Consider the following 22,500-nt stretch of genomic DNA (forward strand, 5'->3'; position numbering starts at 1 on the left):
AGAGAGAGGGAGAGAGAGAGAGAGAGTGAGACAGAGAGGGAGGGAGAGAGGGAGAGAGGAGAGGGAGGGAGAGAGGGGAGAGAGAGACAGAGAGAGAGACAGAGAGAGAGAGAGAGGGAGAGAGGGGAGAGAGAGAGAGAGGGGAGAGAGGAGAGGGAGAGAGAGACAGAGAGAGAGAGAGAGAGACAGAGAGAGAGAGACAGAGAGAGAGAGACAGAGACAGAAAGAGGGAGAGAGAGACAGAGACAGAGAGAGAGAGAGAGGGAGAGAGAGAGAGAGAATCAGTCACTCTGTTGTGGGCAGATCGGGTGTTGCCTGGTGGATAGGTGGTGAACTGGCGCTCAATGGGACCTCAATGGGACCTCAATGGGACCTCAATGGGACCTCAATGGGACCTCAATGGGACCTCAATGGGACCTCAATGGGACCTCAATGGGACCTCAATGGGACCTCAATGGGACCTGTGGTATCAGAGGGGCCTCTTTCAGTCCCTAGTGCCATCACTCCACAGGGATCCAGTGAGGCCTTTGATTGCCTTGCCTCTTGTTAAAGAAGCCCACCAGCCCACCCCCCCCCCCCCACCTGGGTTAGGGTTAGGGTTAGGGTTAGGGTTAGCCCTAGCCCTAACCTAACCCTAACCCTAACCCTATCCAGTGAGGCCTTTGATTGCCTTGCCTCTTGTTAAAGAAGCCCACCAGCCCACCCCCCCCCCCCCCACCTGGCCCGGTGCTGGCCGTCACAGCTGCCCCATCAAGCCCAGTGCAAAAAGATTTGGGTGACCCACCTACACCCTGTGTGTGTGTGTGTGTGTGTGTGTGTGTGTGTGTGTATGTCCCTCCCCCCTCATGTGTGTGTTCATGTTTCCATCGCGTCCGAGCCGGTCTGTGACGCGCGTGTGTGTCATGTTTACGACAGAGAGTCACCTGTCCGCAACAATCTGCTTTGTTTTTCCGTCTCTCTCGCAGGACCGAGTCTGTTGCGGAGAAGATGCTGACTAACTGGTTCACCTTCCTCCTCTACAAGTTCCTCAAGGTAAGCCTCGTCTTCGTTTTGATCCCCTGAGGTGCAGCACAGCGCCCCCTCTTCCTCTTCCATCCCGTCCTCTGTCGCTAAAAGACCACAATAAACTGTCCTTCATGTTACAAAACGTGCTTTATGATCAAATGATGTTTGTTTTATTGTCCACAATGGGAGGTGACCATCACACACTTTTTCACGCGACAGATAATTCTTCTTCTGCTCCTGTTTAAATATTCCCAAATGAGAATAAGATAAGAGGCTACTTGGCCCAGATGGGAAACCCTATGGTTTAGGGTTAGCCTACCCTAACCCTAAACCCTATGGTTTAGGGTTAGCCTACCCTAACCCTAAACCCTATGGTATAGTGTTAGCCTACCCTAACCCTAAACCCTATGGTTTAGTGTTAGCCTACCCTAACCCTAAACCATGCAAGCAGTACTTATGTAACATGGACAATGGCCGGATGTAAACACCCAAGGGTGTCTTATTTTGTTGATCCAAAACGCTTATCCCTTCAATCAACGTGCCCCCCCACCTCTGCACCTCGTCGTCCTCATCAGTCGCCAGCAGAATTAATAACTTGATTAATGAGGAATATTCATCCTTTGATAAATGGCAGCTGTTTCGGAGAGGCATGAAGTGGTTGACCTTATATCTCTTCTGCCTCCTCTCACCGCATTATCAATCACTCCTCTCAGTCCCTATCAGCGTGTAGAGTGTATTAATGGGTGCGCTCTATGGGGCATATGTTAACGTCGTGTTGGACGGATGGAGGTGGGTGGAGCCTCAAGCCTTACTCGTCTTTTACCCGCCTTTTGTTGAGAAGCCATTGGGAGCCATGTTGGGAGAAGGGGCGGGAGGTTGAGTCGACTCTTTCTATGTCCTGACTGCACTCCTCCATCCAGGATGTTGGACAGTTTACGTCCCGTAACCTCTTCCCTCTATGTCGCTCTCCTCTATGTCTCTCTCTCTCGCTCACTCTCGCTCTCTCTCTCGTTCCTCTCTTGCTCTATGTCTCTCTCTCTCTCTCTCTCTCTCTCTCTCTCTCTCTCTCTTTCCCTCTCTCTCTGTCTATGTCTCTCTCAGGAGTGTGCGGGCGAGCCCCTCTTCTCCCTCTTCTGTGCCATCAAACAGCAGATGGAGAAGGGTCCAATCGACTCCATCACGGGGGAGGCACGCTACTCTCTCAGCGAGGACAAGCTCATCAGGCAGCAGATCGACTACAAGACGCTGGTAAACGGATTCACCCGCTGGCGGGAGCAGGGGCTACAGGGAGGGAGGGGGGGAGGGTGGAGGGAGGGGGGAGAGCCCGTCACGAGTTGTCGGATTCGAGACGAGCGCCACGAAAAACGCAACGTTGTCGCGTTCCCGCCGACATGTGCCGGGGTCAGGAGGTGACCCACTTCCTGTCCTGACCTGAGCTGTCCACTTAGGGCCACACAGAGAGGTGGGGGTGTGTGGGGGCGGATGAAGGTGTGTGTGTGTGTGTGTGTGTGTGTGTGCGCGCAGAATGACTCGTGGACACATTCTCCCGCTAAACATTTATTTGTAATCTAGCGTGTCGCTGCCTTCTGTCTTCTAAACCAATCATCCCCTCGTTCTTCCCAGTTGGTTTCGACTGGGGACAGAATCAGCTGGGAAGTCATTGTTTTCTCCATGTTTTCATTGTTGAAGTAATTTAAAAAAGATTTATTCAAGATCGCTGATGGCAAAAACTGATGGTGAAAGCCTAACTAACGTAAATCAATTTTTCACACATATTTTGAGAAAACCTTGATTGGTAGAAAGATGAATTCAATGTGATGTATGCCTACTGGGGTTTTATTTAATAATCTAGTTGTAACACTAATGGGGTTATTTAAGCACAACAATGATGATGATGATCTACTAATACAAAACTGGAATAAAAATCATTTTATTAAAGCTTCCTAACCACTCGTGGAAGCAAGCTGCCAACCCATTTCCAAATTTCAAAATGTTTCCAATTTATTTCAAATTGGAAACAAAATCTTCTCTTCCAAACAGAACACGTTAAAAACAGTACGCACAAAAATACTTCTTTATTTATTTACGTTCTTACATGGCTCCTAAGGTTGTTTAAGGAACAATTTAAAAATAATATAGATATATATGTGTATATTTAGATTACCAAAGCTTTAAAAACCTGATAACTCATGGCCTGCAGTAGCAAATAAACGCAAATCTGTTTATTTTCCCTCCTCTTTCCTCCACTGCTCCTCCTTCTCCCCCCCAGGTGGTGAACTGTGTCCACCCGGAGAACGAGAAGAGCCCAGAGATCCAGGTGAAGGTGCTGAACTGCGACACCATCAGCCAGGTGAAGGAGAAGATCCTGGACTCCATCTACAAGAACATCCCCCACTCCCACCGCCAGAAGGCCTCTGACATGGACCTGGGTAGGGAGCCTCTGTCCACTCACAAAAGCCAACAGGGTTAGGGTTAGGGTTAACACTAACCCTAACCCTGGGTAGGGAGCCTCTGTGCACTCACACAAGCCAACAGGGTTAGGGTTAGGGTTAACCCTAGCCCTAACCCTAACCCTGGGTAGGGAGCCTCTGTGCACTCACACAAGCCAACAGGGTTAGGGTTAGGGTTAACCCTAGCCCTAACCCTAACCCTGGGTAGGGAGCCTCTGTGCACTCACACAAGCCAACAGGGTTAGGGTTAGGGTTAACCCTAGCCCTAACCCTAACCCTGGGTAGGGAGCCTCTGTGCACTCACACAAGCCAACAGGGTTAGGGTTAGGGTTAACCCTAACCCTAACCCTAACCCTGGGTAGGGAGCCTCTGTGCACTCACACAAGCCAACAGGTCCACTCAGGGCATCTCCATCCATCACTGACTTAGGGTTAGGGTTAGGGTTAGGGTTTACCCTAACCCCAACCCTAACCCTAACCCCAGATACCTATGATGATAATTACAGGCCTCTCTCATCTTTTTAAGTGGGAGAACTTGCACAATTGGTGGCTGACTAAATACTTTTTTGCCCCACTGTATGTGTACTCCGGAGCCCAGGGGTGAGTATCACAGTGGTGGTGCTCCTTCAGTGTTTGTTATCCGCTTGCCCGGGAGAGAAAGGCTCCTCTGATCTCAGACACAGGATCGATTTTCACACAGGCTTCTGCTAGACCCCGACCGAAAATACACACCGGACTCAGACGGAGAAGAAGAAGAATCTCTTCCTGCTCGGGAGGCTTGGCTTCCAGGGTCTGTCTGTGTCTCAGATGTCCTCCCCATTGGTCTCCTCTTCCTCCTCATCATCCTCCTCCTCCTCCTCTCCTCCAAACATGCCATCGATCGAGTCTCTTGTAGACCGGCGTCTGACTCAGAAGATTGATCAGCCAATCAATCGGAGTGCGCCGTGAACTCCTGGTTTAACGAAAACCCCTCCTCCTTGACCGTCCTTTATCGTACTTTCTTTATCCTTTTCTATTTTCCATTTTGTGTTTATTTCTCTAGTCCTCTTTTATTTTTCTGCTAGAATTGCTTTTAGAATCGACATTGCACGCGAGAAAGGGGGTAATTATTTTTATTAGAACTTCAGTGCTTCATATCTTATCAGGCCATATTTTGAAGCCTGGATTCATAAATTCATAATAAGCTGTAAAGAATGTGTTTTATTTTGTTCCAATTTGGTCGCTCATTTTCTTTGGCGTACTGTTTATTAAAGGCAGTCAGATCCAGGTGTGCATGGAGGAATAACAAGAGATACCTAAATGAATGTAGTCCACCATATTTCTCTATGTATAATATGAATTGAGGAATAACAAGAGATACCTAAATGAATCTAGTCTACCGTATTTCTCTATATATAATATGAATGGAGGAATAACAAGAGATACCTAAATGAATCTAGTCTACCGTATTTCTCTATATATAATATGAATGGAGGGATAACCAACCGCTGCAAGTAGATATCTTTCTGATGGGGTCCACTTCCCCTCTCACCAAACCACACGTATGGATTATGAATGATTTCAGCAAATTTGATTCAGACACGCGTATTTCCAACCTGCGCTGTGGGTTTTAATCTTTTAATGTTTTCTGTATCGTCAACAGTATTCGATTTTGGCTTGGCATATCTTATGAAGGATTGGAGCAGCTCAGTGGCCGTGGGGAATGGGGCCGTGTGCTTCCTGAGGGAGATAATTGGTTTAGCCTTTTGACAACATACTGCTGGAAGCCATTGTTTTACAATGTGTTGTCTTATGATTATGGGGCAGAATTGGAATTATTTCTCGGCATTCTGTCGCTTTAAATGTCTTGTGTCGTCCTTCGTTGTGAGAACAATACGCATAATGAACGCCCGTTGCATTCGTTTGTGCATTTATTAATATATATATATTTTTATATTGATGAATTTCCTGGTTGCCAAGACAGACGAGGATAGAATAGGGAGTTATTAAAAATAATTTCCTGACACAAAAACGTTTTAACTTATGGAGTATGTATTTATCATATTATTTGCTATTTAGCCATTTATCCTTCATTTTCTCGTTTGTTCGCTGGGCTCCATCTCGAGGACGGGTTCATTGCATCTTCATATGAAGGTGATCCCCCCCACCCCTGATCCTGTTGAGGCCGGGAGAAGGGGGGGGCTGTGCTTAAGTGAACAACACTAAAGATGGAGGGATTACGTCAGTTGTGCGTTTGGTTGGAAAAAAGATTACTTCAATCTGGTCGGTGCCCACACCTGTTTGTTTGGAAGTTCTAGTATTTGGAGATTAATGTTATGTCCACGTCGCAGAAGAGTAAATAAACAGCTGATTTCTGGGATCTTTTGGCACAGATTCACTAGAACACTTTTCCTGTTGACCAGAATCTGTGATAGAATGAAAGCTTCTCAGTCATCCCACCTGGCTTATCCATGGTCAGGATGAAGATCTTCAACGGTGTTGCTCATGTTTTCTTCTGACAGAATGGCGCCAAGGCAGAGGACAGCGCACGATTCTCCAGGACGAAGACCTCACCACCAAGATTGAAGGAGACTGGAAGAGACTCAACATGCTGGCCCACTACCAGGTACACCACGCCACACCGAGAGAGCTAGGCCCTGAAGGGACCCCCACCCAGCACCTCACCTCCTCCTCATCACCCAGCACCTCACCTCCTCCTCATCACCCAGCACCTCACCTCCTCCTCATCACCCAGCACCTCACCCACCTCCTCATCACCCAGCCCCTCACCTCCTCATCACCCAGCACCTCACCTCCTCATCACCCAGCCCCTCACCTCCTCCTCATCACCCAGCACCTCACCCACCTCCTCATCACCCAGCCCCTCACCTCCTCATCACCCAGCACCTCACCTCCTCATCACCCAGCCCCTCACCTCCTCCCCACCCAGTCCCTCACCTCCTCCCCACCCAGCCCCTCACCTCCTCCTCATCACCCAGCCCCTCACCCACCTCCTCATCACCCAGCCCCTCACCTCCTCCCCACCCAGCACCTCACCCACCTCCTCATCACCCAGCACCTCACCTCCTCCTCATCACCCAGCCCCTCACCTCCTCATCACCCAGCACCTCACCTCCTCATCACACAGCCCCTCACCTCCTCCTCATCACCCAGCCCCTCACCTCCTCCCCACCCAGCACCTCACCCACCTCCTCATCACCCAGCACCTCACCTCCTCCTCATCACCCAGCCCCTCACCTCCTCATCACCCAGCACCTCACCTCCTCATCACCCAGCCCCTCACCTCCTCCTCATCACCCAGCCCCTCACCTCCTCATCACCCAGCCCCTCACCCACCTCCTCATCACCCAGCACCTCACCTCCTCATCACCCAGCACCTCACCCACCTCCTCATCACCCAGCACCTCACCTCCTCCTCATCACCCAGCACCTCACCTCCTCATCACCCAGCACCTCACCTCCTCCTCATCACCCAGCACCTCACCTCCTCATCACCCAGCACCTCACCCACCTCCTCATCACCCAGCACCTCACCTCCTCCTCATCACCCAGCACCTCACCTCCTCATCACCCAGCCCCTCACCTCCTCATCACCCAGCCCCTCACCTCCTCATCACCCAGCCCCTCACCCACCTCCTCATCACCCAGCCCCTCACCTCCTCCTCATCACCCAGCACCTCACCTCCTCATCACCCAGCACCTCACCTCCTCCTCATCACCCAGCCCCTCACCTCCTCATCACCCAGCACCTCACCTCCTCATCGCCCAGCACCTCACCTCCTCATCACCCAGCACCTCACCTCCTCCTCATCACCCAGCACCTCACCCACCTCCTCATCACCCAGCCCCTCACCTCCTCATCACCCAGCACCTCACCTCCTCATCACCCAGCACCTCACCTCCTCCTCATCACCCAGCACCTCACCCACCTCCTCATCACCCAGCCCCTCACCTCCTCCTCATCACCCAGCCCCTCACCTCCTCCTCATCACCCAGCCCCTCACCCACCTCCTCATCACCCAGCACCTCACCTCCTCCTCATCACCCAGCACCTCACCCACCTCCTCATCACCCAGCCCCTCACCTCCTCCCCACCCAGCACCTCACCTCCTCCTCATCACCCAGCACCTCACCTCCTCCTCATCACCCAGCACCTCACCTCCTCATCACCCAGCCCCTCACCCACCTCCTCATCACCCAGCACCTCACCCACCTCCTCATCACCCAGCCCCTCACCTCCTCCTCATCACCCAGCCCCTCACCTCCTCATCACCCAGCACCTCACCCACCTCCTCATCACCCAGCACCTCACCTCCTCCTCATCACCCAGCACCTCACCCACCTCCTCATCACCCAGCCCCTCACCTCCTCATCACCCAGCACCTCACCTCCTCATCACCCAGCACCTCACCCACCTCCTCATCACCCAGCACCTCACCTCCTCCTCATCACCCAGCCCCTCACCTCCTCATCACCCAGCACCTCACCCACCTCCTCATCACCCAGCCCCTCACCTCCTCATCACCCAGCACCTCACCTCCTCATCACCCAGCACCTCACCCACCTCCTCATCACCCAGCACCTCACCTCCTCCTCATCACCCAGCCCCTCACCTCCTCATCACCCAGCACCTCACCCACCTCCTCATCACCCAGCACCTCACCTCCTCCTCATCACCCAGCACCTCACCTCCTCCTCATCACCCAGCCCCTCACCTCCTCATCACCCAGCCCCTCACCCACCTCCTCATCACCCAGCACCTCACCTCCTCATCACCCAGCACCTCACCCACCTCCTCATCACCCAGCACCTCACCTCCTCCTCATCACCCAGCACCTCACCTCCTCATCACCCAGCACCTCACCTCCCCCCCACCCAGCCCCTCACCTCCTCCCCCCCACCCAGTCCCTCCCCCCCCTCCTCCCCCCCACCCAGCACCTCACCTCCTCCCCCCGCCAAGTCCCTCCCCCACCTCCCCCCCACCCAGCCCCTCACCTCCTCCCCCCCACCCAGCCCCTCACCTCCTCCCCCCCACCCAGCACCTCACCTCCTCCCCCCCACCCAGTCCCTTCCCCCCCTCCCCCCCACCCAGCACCTCACCTCCTCCCCCCCACCCAGTCCCTCCCCCACCTCCCCCCCACCCAGTCCCTCCCCCCCCTCCTCCCCCCCACCCAGCCCCTCCCCCCCCTCCTCCCCCCCACCCAGTCCCCCCCCTCCTCCCCCCCGCCCAGTCCCCCCCCTCCTCCCCCCACCCAGCCCCTCCCCCCCTCCTCCCCCTTGGGTGGAGAGGACAGGGAGAGCACCCTATTCTATTGGCCCTATGAGAGGTACAGGATCTAGCTCATAGTGAGTTCAGATGCTAACCCTAGCTGCTACTGCCTTGGTGTTATTGCTGTGTGCTATCCAAGTGGAGCTTTAAGATGGTGCGTCCAACAGCCACAGTGCGGTCTGGGGCTGTCCTGGGAGATGGGAGCGCTCACAGCTTGTCACTGCACACAGCTCGGCTCTTACCTCAACTTATGGAGCTTCATCAAAACATGCCTGGGGCGAACATGTACCACCCGCGCGCACACATCACACACAGACACACACACACACACACACACACCCCCACACATCATTCACACACACACAAACAGTAAACATGTATTTTTCCATGCTCCGTGTGCTGTTTCCATCTGCCTTCATTAAGTGTCTACGGCGTGACAGTTGCATCACTTTATTGAGCGAAGACGTTCCCATTTCCCACTCCTGTAAGGAAATACATGCTATCGCCGCGGGCCAAAATAAACATTTGCCATATCTGATCATCCCCCTCCCTCCCCCTCCCTCCCTCCCCCTCCCTCCCTCCCTCCCTCCCTCCCCCTCCCTCCCTCCCCCTCCCTCCCCCTCCCTCCCTCCCTCCCCCTCCCTCCCCCTCCCTCCCTCCCTCCCTCCCTCCCTCCCTCCCCCTCCCTCCCTCCCCCTCACCTCCCTCCCTCCCCCTCCCTCCCTCCCTCCCTCTCCCCCTCCCTCCCCCTCCCTCCCCCTCCCTCCCCCTTCCTCCCTTACACCACTGCTTCCTCTCTTCTCATTGCGCTCCGTTACTCTGGTTCTCCTCATCACGTCTGTTCACCAATACAAGGCTGGCCTTCAGGGGAGTGTCCCCCCCCCCTCCCACACACACACACACACACACACACACACACACACACACACACACACACACACACACACACACACACAGATGCATATTAATATTATTATTATGCAGGGCAGTTTGAGCACAATGGTGTAATCCAATCAAAACCCACTATTTATCACGCCAAAATACATCCCAACACACACATACACATACACACACCAACACACACACACACACACACACACACACACACACGCAACTACGGCGGGGTTAATTGAAGTGATCTCTAGAAGAGTGTGTGGGTGTGGGTGGTGTGTGTGTGTGTGTGTGTGTGTGTGTGTGTGTGTGTGTGTGTGTGTGTGTGTGTGTCTGTGTGTGTGTGTGTGTGTGTGTGTGTGTGTGTGTGTGTGTGTGTGTGTGTCTGTGTGTGTGAGAGGGGTGGGACTAACCTCTCTCCCAGTCGTGTTAATTGAATTCAGTTCAGCTGACATGTGGGAATGCTGACTGACTCACACACACACAAACACACACACCCTTACCACTGCCTGAACCATAAATCTAAAGGATGCACCACTTTCCATATTTTATGCTCAAACTAAATACAGACAATGTCTTCATATGAAGCCGTACACTGTATACACACACGCACATGCTTACAGGTCATTGTGTGTGTGTGTGTGTGTGTGTGTGTGTGTGTGTGTGTGTGTGTGTGTGTATGTGTGTGTGTATGTGTGTCCGTGTGGGGAGGGGGACGACCTCATTAACTGGGAGCTTGAGATCCGGATATTATTGAATAGGGATTTGGGGACATTCCCCCCCCCCGGTCCGCTGGAGGACTGGAAGGACTGCCTTTAAACGCAGAATGACTCTGTATCTTTCTCTGTTAATCCTATATAAACTATGAACAAAGAGATTGGTAGAGAGACGCTCTATGACCGTATCCGTGTGTCAGAACGAGGCCCATGGTTTGTGGTGTTGCAATCGGGTACTATCACATTGCCTTGGTAACACTGTTATTTCTTTGTGTGTGTGCGTGTGTGTGTGTGTTGGTGTGTGTCTATGTCTGTGTGTGTGTGTGTGTGTCGCAGGTGCCCGATAATTCCATCGTGGCCCTCGTCCCTAAGCAGGTGACGGCCTACAACTCGGTCAACAACTCCACCGTGTCCAGAACCTCCGCCAGTAAATACGGTGAGTCCGTCGTCCGCACGCACATCATCCCCCCCCCCGAGCCCCCCCCCCCCCGAGCCCCCCGCTGCCAGCCCCCACTTCCAGGTGGCTCTTTTAGCCAGGGCTGGAGCAAGACATTCAATTAACTTATGTTAATTGAATGGGACCAGAACACAACACAAGTCTCTGAGCGGTCCCCACAAACAACTCCTCACGACTGCCTGAACGGTCCCCACAAACACCTCCACACGACTCCCTGAACGCTCCCCACAAACACCTCCACATGACTCCCTGAACGGTCCCCACAAACACCTCCACATGACTCCCTGAACGGTCCCCACAAACACCTCCACATGACTCCCTGAACGGTCCCCACAAACACCTCCACATGACTCCCTGAACGGTCCCCACAAACACCTCCACATGACTCCCTGAACGGTCCCCACAAACACCTCCCACGACTCCCTGAACGGTCCCCACAAACACCTCCACATGACTCCCTGAACGGTCCCCACAAACACCTCCTCACGACTCCCTGAGCGGTCCCCACAAACACCTCCTCACGACTCCCTCCAACGACCCCGACACGACATGTCGGCCCTAAAGTAAGACCTCCTCCCCCCGACAGCAGGCATTGACCTCCAAACGCTCTGCCTGGGGGCCAGCAGCCCTTTGTATGCTGGCGTCTGAGGGGTCCGTTTTAGGGCAGCGTGGGTGGAAGCACTTTTCGAGTTTGAAAGATAAATAACAACAATAACAACTCGCGTGCGTAAATCCGAGCCTTCCTTGGTGTTGAACTTAACAACATCCAAACTGAATCGGGGAGCACTTTGATCAGAGGGATTTCATCAGGTTCAAACAGCCGTGAGGAGGTAGGAAGTCCCCCAACCACTTCCACCCGTCTCAGAGACCCCCAGAGGGCGGGGCCAAGGGCCTAATCACAAATGGAAGAAGAAAGAAAGCGGGAAATAACAAGATTGTAAACAGTGCCCTTTCTCTGGTCGTCTGGCCGGCGGTGTCTCAAGGACAGACGCCCCCGTCTGTAACGCCGTCCGCTCGGCCGCTTTGTTGTCGCCTCCGCGCCCGCTGGTCGCCTCCCCTCCAGACACCAGCCAATCAGGGCTGATCAAAGCGCCGGTCACGGCGGCCCACAAACACTTGACGCACATCAAATGCATCGGGCGAATTATGCGCTTCACCTTCGTCTCCGCCTTTCACTCCTCCTCCTCCACCTCCTCCACCTCCGCTGAGCCAAATTGGACCAGATGAAGAGGGAGTGGAGGAGAAGAGGGGATGGGGGGGGGGTAGAAGGGAGGAGGCGGGGAGAGAGCTGGTGACCACACTGGAGGATGGAGAAGAAATTAAAAGGGCAGGATGCCAGGTGTTATCTCTTGTATCTCTCTCTCTCCCTCTCTCCCTCTCTCACCTTCTTTCTCACTTTTTTGTGGCAGGCAGGAGGGTGAGGTAGGATGGGTGAGGGGTGAGAGGGGTGGGGGGGGGGGGCGGTTGACATCAAACCCAAGTGAGATCCACTTGAGAGTGGCTCTGGCTGCTGAAGAGCGGCTTTGAACTCACCAAGCGTAGATGTCTGAGACAGAGAGAGAGAGAGAGAGAGAGAGAGAGAGAGAGAGAGAGAGAGACAGAGACAGACAGAGACAGAGAGAGAGAGAGAGAGAGGGTGAGGATGCCTTTAGTGGTTTCTTGAAAAGCAAAAAGGATTTGTGAAAGGGACAAAAGTTGAACAGAGAGCTGTGCTGCTGAGCAGCCATCAGGTTGAGAGTGGAAGGCAGGGAATGTCTCAGGCCTTTGATGGAATATTTCCATTATGTGTTGTGAAGAAAGGAGGTAAATATCATCCACTCTTTCAAAACGCCGCCATCTCTCTAACGCACCCCAGCCAACAAGCACCAGGGGCAACTTATCTGAAAGGGGAAGGCAAAAAGACGCATCGGTAATAAATGAATAATGATATTCATTTATTTACTTTAAGTTTACATTAAATATTGATAGAACTTTTTCTGTTTAATTACATTTCATAACATTTAATTAAATAAAAGGTGTTTGCTTTTAAAACAGTCTTTAATAAACACAAACATTAAACTGTATGCATAAATGACCTCATTAACAGATATTAAAGATACCAAAATATATTGTCCATTTTAACATGTTTACTGCCGCATACTTAAACCCACAAAGACACATGAAAACAATATCTCCCTAAACCCGCCAACGTGCATCCCTAGCCGACGTTATACCCTTCTTACCCCCCCAACCCTCATCTCCAACCTCTCTTGACAGCCATTGATTCCTGTCCAAAAGTAACCGCAGCCTCGCTGATCGATTATTTTCACACTGTGTAAACACTCCTCGAGCCACGCGTTTCCAAATGTCATCGTTGCTCAGGTTGCCGGCGGGCCATGCGTATTCCATCGCCGCTGACACCTGTTCGGTTTGGCGCCGCCCTTTTGTCTCTCTGGGAGCCCTGGAGGAAGAGGATGAGAATGAAGAAGAGGAGGAAGAAGAAGAAGCAGAGGAAGGGGAAGCCATGAAAAATTAACTGAGCATGCTCTGTTAAAGTTTCATTTCCAATCTCACGCCAGCTGGAAATTGGACGGCCCCGGCACAAAAACAAACTGGTAGCATGGCAATATCGCAATGCTAGCCCAAGGGCAACACTAGCCCAAGGGCATTGCGCTGCTGCCTCCAAAAAAAATAGAGAAGATCTACGCATTTTTGTATTCTCGATCCAGGTGTTGTCCCAGTTTTTTTGAAACACGTTTGAGTTATACTTACATTTGTGTGCACTGCTTTGGTGTACTGTTCCTTTGAAGGAAACATAATGTTGGTAGTTACTTGAATCACAGCTTTTTCTCAATGTATATTTGCACTGCACTAGTATATATCATGTATTGTTGTTTAATGCTGTCTTTGTCTCTCTCTCTCTCTCTCTCTCTCTCTCTCTCTCGCTCACTCTCTCTCTCAGTTTTATTTTGTACTGTTATTTCAGTTGCAGACGTAATTAAACCGTTCCGTACTGTGTGTGTGTGTGTGTGTGTGTGTGTGTGTGTGTGTGTGTGTGTGTGTGTGTGTGTGTGTGTGCGTTCATCCTCACAGAGAACATGATCAAGTACACGGGCAGCCCGGACAGCCTGCGCTCCCGCACCCCCATGCTGAGCGCTGACCCGGAGAGCGGCGTGAAGGTGTGGCACCTGGTGAAGAACCACGAGCACGGGGACCAGAAGGAGGGCGACCGCGGCAGCAAGATGGTCTCCGAGATCTATCTCACCCGCCTGCTGGCCACCAAGGTGGGCTGGCCCCCGAGAGGGGAACCCCGGGAGACCCGGGGAGACCCAGGTCATCCTGTGGTTATGGTTCAATGTGGAGAGCTAGCTGTTAGCATAAACACGCTCAAGGCCCATGGAGGAGGGGTCACCGTGACCTAACCCACAAGGAACTCATCGTACCTGAACTTTAGTGTGCTTCCATGGATGTCAGGGGGCTTCCATGGATGTCAGGGTGCTTCCATGGATGTCAGAGGGCTTCCATGGATGTCAGGGTGCTTCCATGGATGTCAGGGTGCTTCCATGGATGTCAGGGTGCTTCCATGGATGTCAGGGGGCTTCCATGGATGTCAGGGTGCTTCCATGGATGTCAGGGTGCTTCCATGGATGTTGGGGTGTGTCCATGGATGTTAGGGTGCTTCCATGCCCGTTATGATATTTCCAGGGACATAAGGGTGCCTCTTGACCGGTCGGTGTGCTTCAATGGACAGAAGGGTCGGCCTGCCTGTAAGGTTATAAAAGCATCTGACGCCCGGGTTGGAGGGACCCAGGGTGAACAAAAGGTTAACAAACAAAATACTAACAAAGACAACAAAGGTCAGAGGTCACCAAAAGGAGGTTCCAGGTTGCTGTGACTGTGGGCCGGCTCCTGGTTTTACATTTCCCCGTTCTGAGTCATCGCAGCCCGACACATTATTCAAATGCATTTGTTTCTTCCCAGAGGCACCAGAGAGGGAATATGCAGATATTATTAGTTTGTTTTGCCATTTTTTCGGTTGCTGTTGTGTAGCGTGCTGCTGCGTATCAAAGACGGTAAATAAGGATGGAAGCGCCAGGCGGGAGAAGGTGTTCTTTCCGTTATTAGAGCAGATATTATCGCGGGTAAAAGGAAAACACAAACGTTCTAAATCAAGCCTCTTCGGCTGCGCTTCCCCGAGGGGGGGGGGAATTTGGTTTGGAGGGAAATGTGACTTTGATCTGAAGGCTACATGTAAATTACCAACACACGACTGAGACGCCTGGTCCTCTGATTGATGAAAAGACTCTCTCTCTCGCTCGCTCGCTCTCTCTCTCTCTCTCTCTCTCTCTCTCCCCATCTATCTTATCTTGGGTATTGTTGGTATACTGGGGACACTGGGGTTTGGTGTGAGAGCGCACACATGCAAGCACAGGCAGAAATATGGCATTAAATTGAAAACTGCCGTTTTTGGGGTCAAGATGGTCGTTCAAGGAATGGATGTCATTGGATTTTATTTCTTATTGAATTAAACACAAACAACCTCAAACTTATCCTTTGAAATCTATTTGCCTTAAAAAAAATTGTGTGACAATTGATGTTGAACTGACTAAGCTGCATGCACACACACACACTTATCCAAACCAAACACCCACGCACAAGTATGCAACACACGCACACACACGCACGCACGCACACACACACACACACACACACACACACACACACACATAACCCTGCTATCACCCAGGGAACCAGAGGGCTGCAAGACAGCTCACCATCCCTCCCGACTGGATTGTGTCTGTGTGTGTGTGTGTGTGTGTGTGTGTGTGTGTGTGTGTGTGTGTGTGTGTGTGTGTGTGTGTGTGTGTGTGTGTGTGTGTGTGTGTGTGTGTGTGTGTGAAATAACCAGTTTATCTTGAGCGGCAATCTCTCTTGGTGAGAAATGATTGGGTAGACAGGCGGTGTAAAGGACTGCGTTTGGCCTTCACCTGACCAATAAGCACCCCCCCTAGCAACAGCCCTGACGACTGCGCTATTAGCTCCATCAGCGTCAGGGACTGAGAGCCGGCCAGGCGGTCTGCACACACTCACACACACACAGCGACCCCACTGCGTGTGTGTGTGTGTGTGTGTGTGTGTGTACGAATAGATGACATTCTGTGATCTCTGGAGGGCAGCTGGATGACACGGTGAACCTTACAGGGCTGTGAACAGAACAGAGACGAGAGGAAACGACGCACACACACACACACACACACACACACACACACACACACACACACACACACACACACACACACACACACACACAGTACCTTTACAAGAATGTCAACGATACAAATCTGGATATCTCTAAAGAGTAGGATTACAGCCCTGCTCATTTACATACTCATGCTCAATGCACGCAGAGCATTATTAGTGTGTAGAGTGTTAATTACATTCAAAGCAAATGTCCAACCCTAAACCACGGAGGTTCAGAATTATGAATCTATATTTTTTTGAACTAAATTAATTCCTTCTCCCTAAGGGTGGGCTCCGTGAAAGGCCTGCTCCATTCTCTGTCCCCGTTCCGTCCCTCACTACTTGATATGATCACCTCCTTCAAACCTAATCACATTTGTGTGTTTGTGTGTGTGTGTGTGTGTGTGTGTTGGTCTGCAGGTAGCACAAGTACCTTGTTCAATCGTGTTCCCCCTTTGTTTTTTCTCTTTTATCCGGCTGATAAAGAAAACCTCCATCTCTTCATTTTATTTGCATCTCTCACTCTTGTTCTGGCTCTCGTCCGTTCCACTGCATCCTATCAAGGCGTTTGTTACAAGAGGGATTAGACACTTTCCCCTCTCTCTCTCTCGCTGTCTCTCTCTCTCATGTTCTCAATCTCTCGCTCTTTCAGCCTCATCTCTCGCTCGCCTCTTCCTCCTCTCCCTCCTCCACCTTAAAGTCGACAACATTAAACCAAATTAGGGTCAATGGTGCAGTGTGAGAGCTAATCCTTTGCCACAAAGAGGCTTATAGGGAGATAGGCCTTCCTGTCTGCGCTCTTATTAAAAGTCAACTGTGAAATAACAATTTCCCACATCAAATCCTTACCGGCAGAATCGAGCGTTCCGAGTTTCAAAGATAGGAGATAGGAATTAATTTACATGCACTGTCAAACACACTCATACACGCTTTCTGCATGTGCACACACACATACATAGACACACACACACCTAGGTACACAAACACAGAGAGAGTGACTCACAGATACACACACCAGTCGGTACACAAACACAGAGACAGTGACACACACACACACACACCTATGTATACACAAACACACACAGACAGTGACACACAGACACACACGTACACATTCACACACACACACACACACAGGAACATCGGTTCATGCACCAGGTGCCATTTAGACCTACAGGCTGGGAAATGTAGGACACTTTTAAACTGAAAATGAATTTGGCATACTTTCTTTGCTCGCTCTTTCACGAGTTCTGGTTCTGTCTGTGTGTTTTAAAGCGTTCGCACTCTGTCATCCAATGACCTGTGTCTGAATGAATTAGGTCAGCTCGTGTTCAGGCATTCAGTATTAGTAATAGTTATCAAAGCAAAGCCACAGCGTTCATAATAGGAATGCACTTCCCTCACTCAACAAACCCATCGGTTAGATCCTCACAGTGAAGTTGTTATACGATGATTCTTGATTCTGATCCTGTATTATAATCTCCTCCTCCTCCTCCCCCCTCCTCATCTTCCTCATCTGCCTCCCCATCCCTCCTCCTCTTCCTCCTCCCTCCTCCTTCTCTTCCTCCCCCTCCTTCTCCTCCTCCTCCTCCCCCTCCCCCTCCCCCTCCTCCTCCTCCTCCCCCTCCCCCTCCTCCTCCTCTCCCCCCTCCTCCTCCTCCTCTTCCTCCTCTCCCTCCTCCTCCTCCTCCTCCTCCTCCTCCTCCTCCTCCTCCCCCTCCTCCTCCTCTTTCTCTTTCTCCTCCTCCTCCTCCCCCCTCCTCCTCCTCCTCTCCCTCCTCCTCCCCCTCCTCCTCCTCTCCCTCCTCCTCCTCCCCATCCCCCTCCTCCTCCTCCCCCTCCTCCTCCTCCTCTCCCTCCTCCTCCTCTTTCTCTTTCTCCTCCTCCCCCTCCCCCTCCCCCCCTCCTCCTCCTCCCCCCTCCTCCTCCTCCTCTCCCTCCTCCTCCTCTTTCTCTTTCTCCCCCTCCCCCTCCTCCTCCTCCTCCTTCCCCCTCCTCCTCCCCCTCCCCCCCCTCCTCCTCCTCCCCCCTCCTCCCCCCTCCTCCTCCTCTCCCTCCTCCTCCTCTTTCTCTTTCTCCCCCTCCCCCTCCTCCTCCTCTCTCCTCCTCCCCCCTCCTCCTCCCCCTCCCCCCCCCCTCCTCCTCCCCCCTCCTCCTCCTCCTCCTCCTCCTCTCTCCTCCTCCCCCCTCCTCCTCCCCCTCCCCCCCCCTCCTCCTCCTCCCCCCTCCTCCTCCTCCTCTTCCTCCTCTTCCTCCTACAGGGCACACTGCAGAAGTTTGTTGACGACCTGTTTGAGACCATCTTCAGCACAGCCCACCGGGGCAGCGCCCTGCCGCTGGCCATCAAGTACATGTTCGACTTCCTGGACGAACAGGCCGACAAACACAGCATCCACGACCCACACGTGCGCCACACATGGAAGAGCAACTGGTGAGCCAGGCCTGTCCCCCCCCCCACACACACACACACACACACACACACACACACACACACACACACACAAGAAATGAGCAGTACATTCTAGTACAGATTTGTTGATTTGTTTTCTTTTTACTTCATATGTATTTTTATTAGCCTGAAATGGAAGCATTTTCTTTTGCCATTCATGAATGCTGTTAATTTTGTCACACACACACTCAGAAATCAATGCCCCTACACACACACACACGTACGCACGCACACACACACACACCTGTATGACCTGCGTGTTCGGTGGCACTGTTGACATGCGGCCAGGTCTGAAGGGAGAAGGGGCCCTCGTGGAGCCTTGGCCCCGCCATACGTCCTGACGGTGCACGCTGGGTGGGGGGGGGGAAGCATGTCGCCGTGGAAACACCCCCGTGATGGAGCGTGCCTTTCTTCTCTTCTTTCGGCGTATAGTAACACACATTTTTAAAGATGATTAATTAAGGCGATAGTGATGGGGTGGGCTCAGGGGATGGAAGGAGAGGTGGGAGGGAGACAGGAGAACCTCCATGGGACTTGAGCACAATATAATGTCTAATTAGCCTGTTGGCCTTTGCCAAAGGTCCCAGCATGCATCGCTCACACCAAGTGCACCATGGGAACGGGGGAATGTAACGGCCGTGTGCAGCTGGACGGATAAGACAGGGGTGAATGGATGATGGTGGCACCTGTGTGTGTGTGTATTCTGTCTGTGTGTGTGTATTTTCTGTGTGTGTTTTTCTGTTTTCTGTGTGTATGTTTTTTCTTTGTGTTTGTGTGTGTGCATGTGTGTGTCTGGTGTGCACGTGTGTTTCTGTGCATGGATAAATTGCTTCTCTGTGTTTCATTTCCTTGTGTGTGTGCGTGTGCTGGCTTGTGATCTTAGTGTTAATACTATTTTCTCTAATTCAAAGTGTTTCCATCGATGCATCATGGCAGCTATTTACATCCTGAGTGTTTTCTCTCAAAGCCACTGGGCAGCCACTGCATTACATTTAATGGATCAGCCCCCACCAGAGGCTTGTGAGGAACCACCCATTCATCAGAACGCATGCACACACACACACACACACACACACACACACAAACACTGTTTCACTCATAATCCTAATTGTCTCTAAAGAATACCATCTTGGCATTAACAGTCCTTTATTTCCTACAGAGGTAAGAAACGTTAATGATAATCACACGGCTTCGGTATTAGGGCCCCCTATCTCGTTTAAACAGACCAAGCCTGTCACCTCATGCAAACACACACACGCACACACACCCAAAACCACGCGCACACGAACACACGCACAAACACACTACACAGCATTACCTTCAGCCAAGCACAAAAAGGCATTTCCTATGCATCTCAAAGCCTCTATATATTATCTCCTGTGTCCCCAGTGGTCCAGGGACCTGCATTAATGAGATGTCTGAGGAATGCAGTATTCTGCTGTCCGTATTACGATTCACAGGATTATGTGAATATATATATTCACAGTTGACCCTGTGTGGTACTTCTTTGGTTTTGGTTTGATTTGAAGGATCTGACTTCACTGAAGACAGAACTGAAACCGAGCCTGATCATTTTTCTGTGTTTCACGGTTTAAAACACTTCAGGTTTGCACCCCATTTGTTTTGATCCTAAGAACTTAAGAAGGATAATGTGGGCATAGCAGTAACGACCCAATCAGATTCCAGCACAGACGCCTAAAGCGGTTCTGGAGGAGCACATCGGCGCTACGGGCCACGCTGGTTGCCAGGTGACAGGTGGCTCAAGCAAAGCTCTCCTCAGCACCAAACCCAATCAAAACCACTTCCCCCCTAATCGCTTGGTAAACTTAAATTATATTGCCACGGGAAAAAAATTCAAAAAACGAGGGTGTGTGTTAAAAATAGAGGAGTTATCGTTTAATCACGAGGTGCATCTGGTACCACAGGCTGGCGCGTTTAAACTGTCGCCAATAGCAACCACTCTCGCGCCCTTCATCTGCCCTCCACATCGTCAAGATGCTGCGGCCTGTCCGCCTGCCACTCTGTGTGTGTATGTGTGTGTGTGTGTGTGTGTGTGTGTGAGCAGCTCCAGATGGTATCGTCTGGATTAGCGGACCGTGTATCAGCCCTTTCCTCCAATCATCTTCCTCGTTTGTTTTGTTTGGTGATTGTGTGTGTGCCTGTGTTTGTGTGTGCCTGTGTTTGGTGATTGTGTGTGTGTGTGCCTGTGTTTGGTGTTTGTGTGTGTGTGTGTGTGCCTGTGTTTGTGTGCGCCTGTGTTTGGTGTTTGTGTGTGTGTGTGTGTGTGCCTGTGTTTGTGTGTGCCTGTGTTTGGTGTTTGTGTGTGTGTGTGCGCCTGTGTGTGTGTGTGCCTGTGTGTATGACTATGTGCGTGCCTTTGTTTGCTGTGTGTGTGACTATTCCGGTGTGTTTGGTGTGTGTGTGAATGTGTTTGTATGTGTGACCCTTTATATGTGTTGGTGTGTGTGTTTGTTTTGTGTATGTAATTATGCCTGTATGTTTGGTGTGTGACAATTGTATGTGTGTTTGGTGTGTGACAATTGTATGTGTGTTTGGTGTGTGTCACAATTGTGTGTATGTTTGGTGTGTGTATGATGTCTGTGGGAGTGTGTGTTAGTGTGTCTTCCGTGTGTGACTGCCTGCTTGTTGTGTGTGACCATGTCTGCTTGTTTGGTGTGTGTGACTATGTGTGTGTTTGTCTTGGCCCAAAGGGCAGAATTTTAATTATTAGTCTCTTGAGCAAGCAATGATTCTTGCTCTCACCCACACACACAAGCCAGAGACACACACACCAAACACTCTGTCTTTCCATTCTCTCATGCACTGCTCTATCTTCTGTGATTGGAGCAAGGCACCTGTTTGCTCCAATCACAGAGACTGATCACATCTTCACTCCCAGAACGCGATCATATCTGCCTTTTGTTGAAGGTTGACAAGTCAAGGCTGTGTGGAGATGATTCTGCCATAAAATACACAGACCAGAGAATACTCATAATACAAATGATAAAACAATAAAACAATCCGTTTTATCATCTCCACTCCAACCTATGGTGGGAGTGGAGACATTAAATAGGAGATCAGAGATCAGAGAAAAGGCTTGGAACCAGGTTGTGTTTCGACAACAGGTGTAGACCCTTCTGGTTTAAAGGTTTGATAGGATTGGTTTGAAATTATTAGGTTTATATTCACTAGGATAAACTTTTAAGATTCAAGTGGATTAGGCTAAAGAATCGCTAGGATTAGGTTTAAATGTAAGATTCACTAGGATTTGGTTTACTGATGTTCCTAAAATCATACACTAAATCACTAATTAAAACTACAAAAAAATGCTAAATGTAAAAAAATTAAGGTTCTAATTAATTGAAAAACCTTACTTAGATTTGTTACACATATGCAGTGTTTTGAATCCATTTTACATCCAAGCGGTCTTGTGATGTGTCCACTCTTCTCCCCTCACTGTGGCCCGTAGTGCTGCCAGCAGTGTCTGATTCCCTGTGGACGGCTGCCCTTCATCACAGCAGCCAATGATATTAAAGATAATCCCAATCAGTCCCGCCCACAGGAGCTTCATAATGGGCCAGGTGTCGAGGCTGTGGACACACACAGACACGCACAGACACACACAGACACACACAGACACACACAGACACACACACTAGCCGGGGCCTGGTGTGTTCTGCTGTACTCCACCACCACTGACCCCCCCACCAGCACCACCTCAACACCACCACCACCACCACACCACCACCACCACCACCACACCTCAACACCACCTCAACACCTCCACCACCACCTCAACACCACCACCACCACCACACCACCACCACCACCTCCACCACCACCACACCTCAACACCACCACCACCACCACCACACCACACCACCACACCACCACCACCACCACCTCAACACCACCACCACCACCACCACCTCAACACCACCACCACCTCCACCACCACCACCACCACCTCCACCACCACCACCACCACCACCACCACCACCACACCTCAACACCACCACCACCACCACCACACCACCACCACCA

General features: G+C 51.3%; 1 protein-coding gene across 1 annotated transcript in view; it reads left to right on the forward strand.

Annotated features, from left to right (window-relative positions):
• The window catches only part of plxna4 (plexin A4), a gene marked incomplete at both ends in the record, with an annotated part of 85,637 nt that overhangs the window by 56,825 nt on the left and 6,312 nt on the right, over nucleotides 1–22,500 (forward strand). Inside the window, 7 exon segments of the mRNA XM_079755975.1 lie at nucleotides 966–1,032; nucleotides 2,107–2,253; nucleotides 3,275–3,434; nucleotides 5,956–6,059; nucleotides 10,667–10,766; nucleotides 13,860–14,050; nucleotides 18,269–18,438. Of these exon segments, the coding sequence (XP_079612101.1) occupies nucleotides 966–1,032; nucleotides 2,107–2,253; nucleotides 3,275–3,434; nucleotides 5,956–6,059; nucleotides 10,667–10,766; nucleotides 13,860–14,050; nucleotides 18,269–18,438 (939 nt within the window).

The sequence above is a fragment of the Pollachius pollachius genome (genome assembly GCF_949987615.1).
Source record: "Pollachius pollachius genome assembly, chromosome: 18".
Classification (NCBI taxonomy): domain Eukaryota; kingdom Metazoa; phylum Chordata; class Actinopteri; order Gadiformes; family Gadidae; genus Pollachius; species Pollachius pollachius.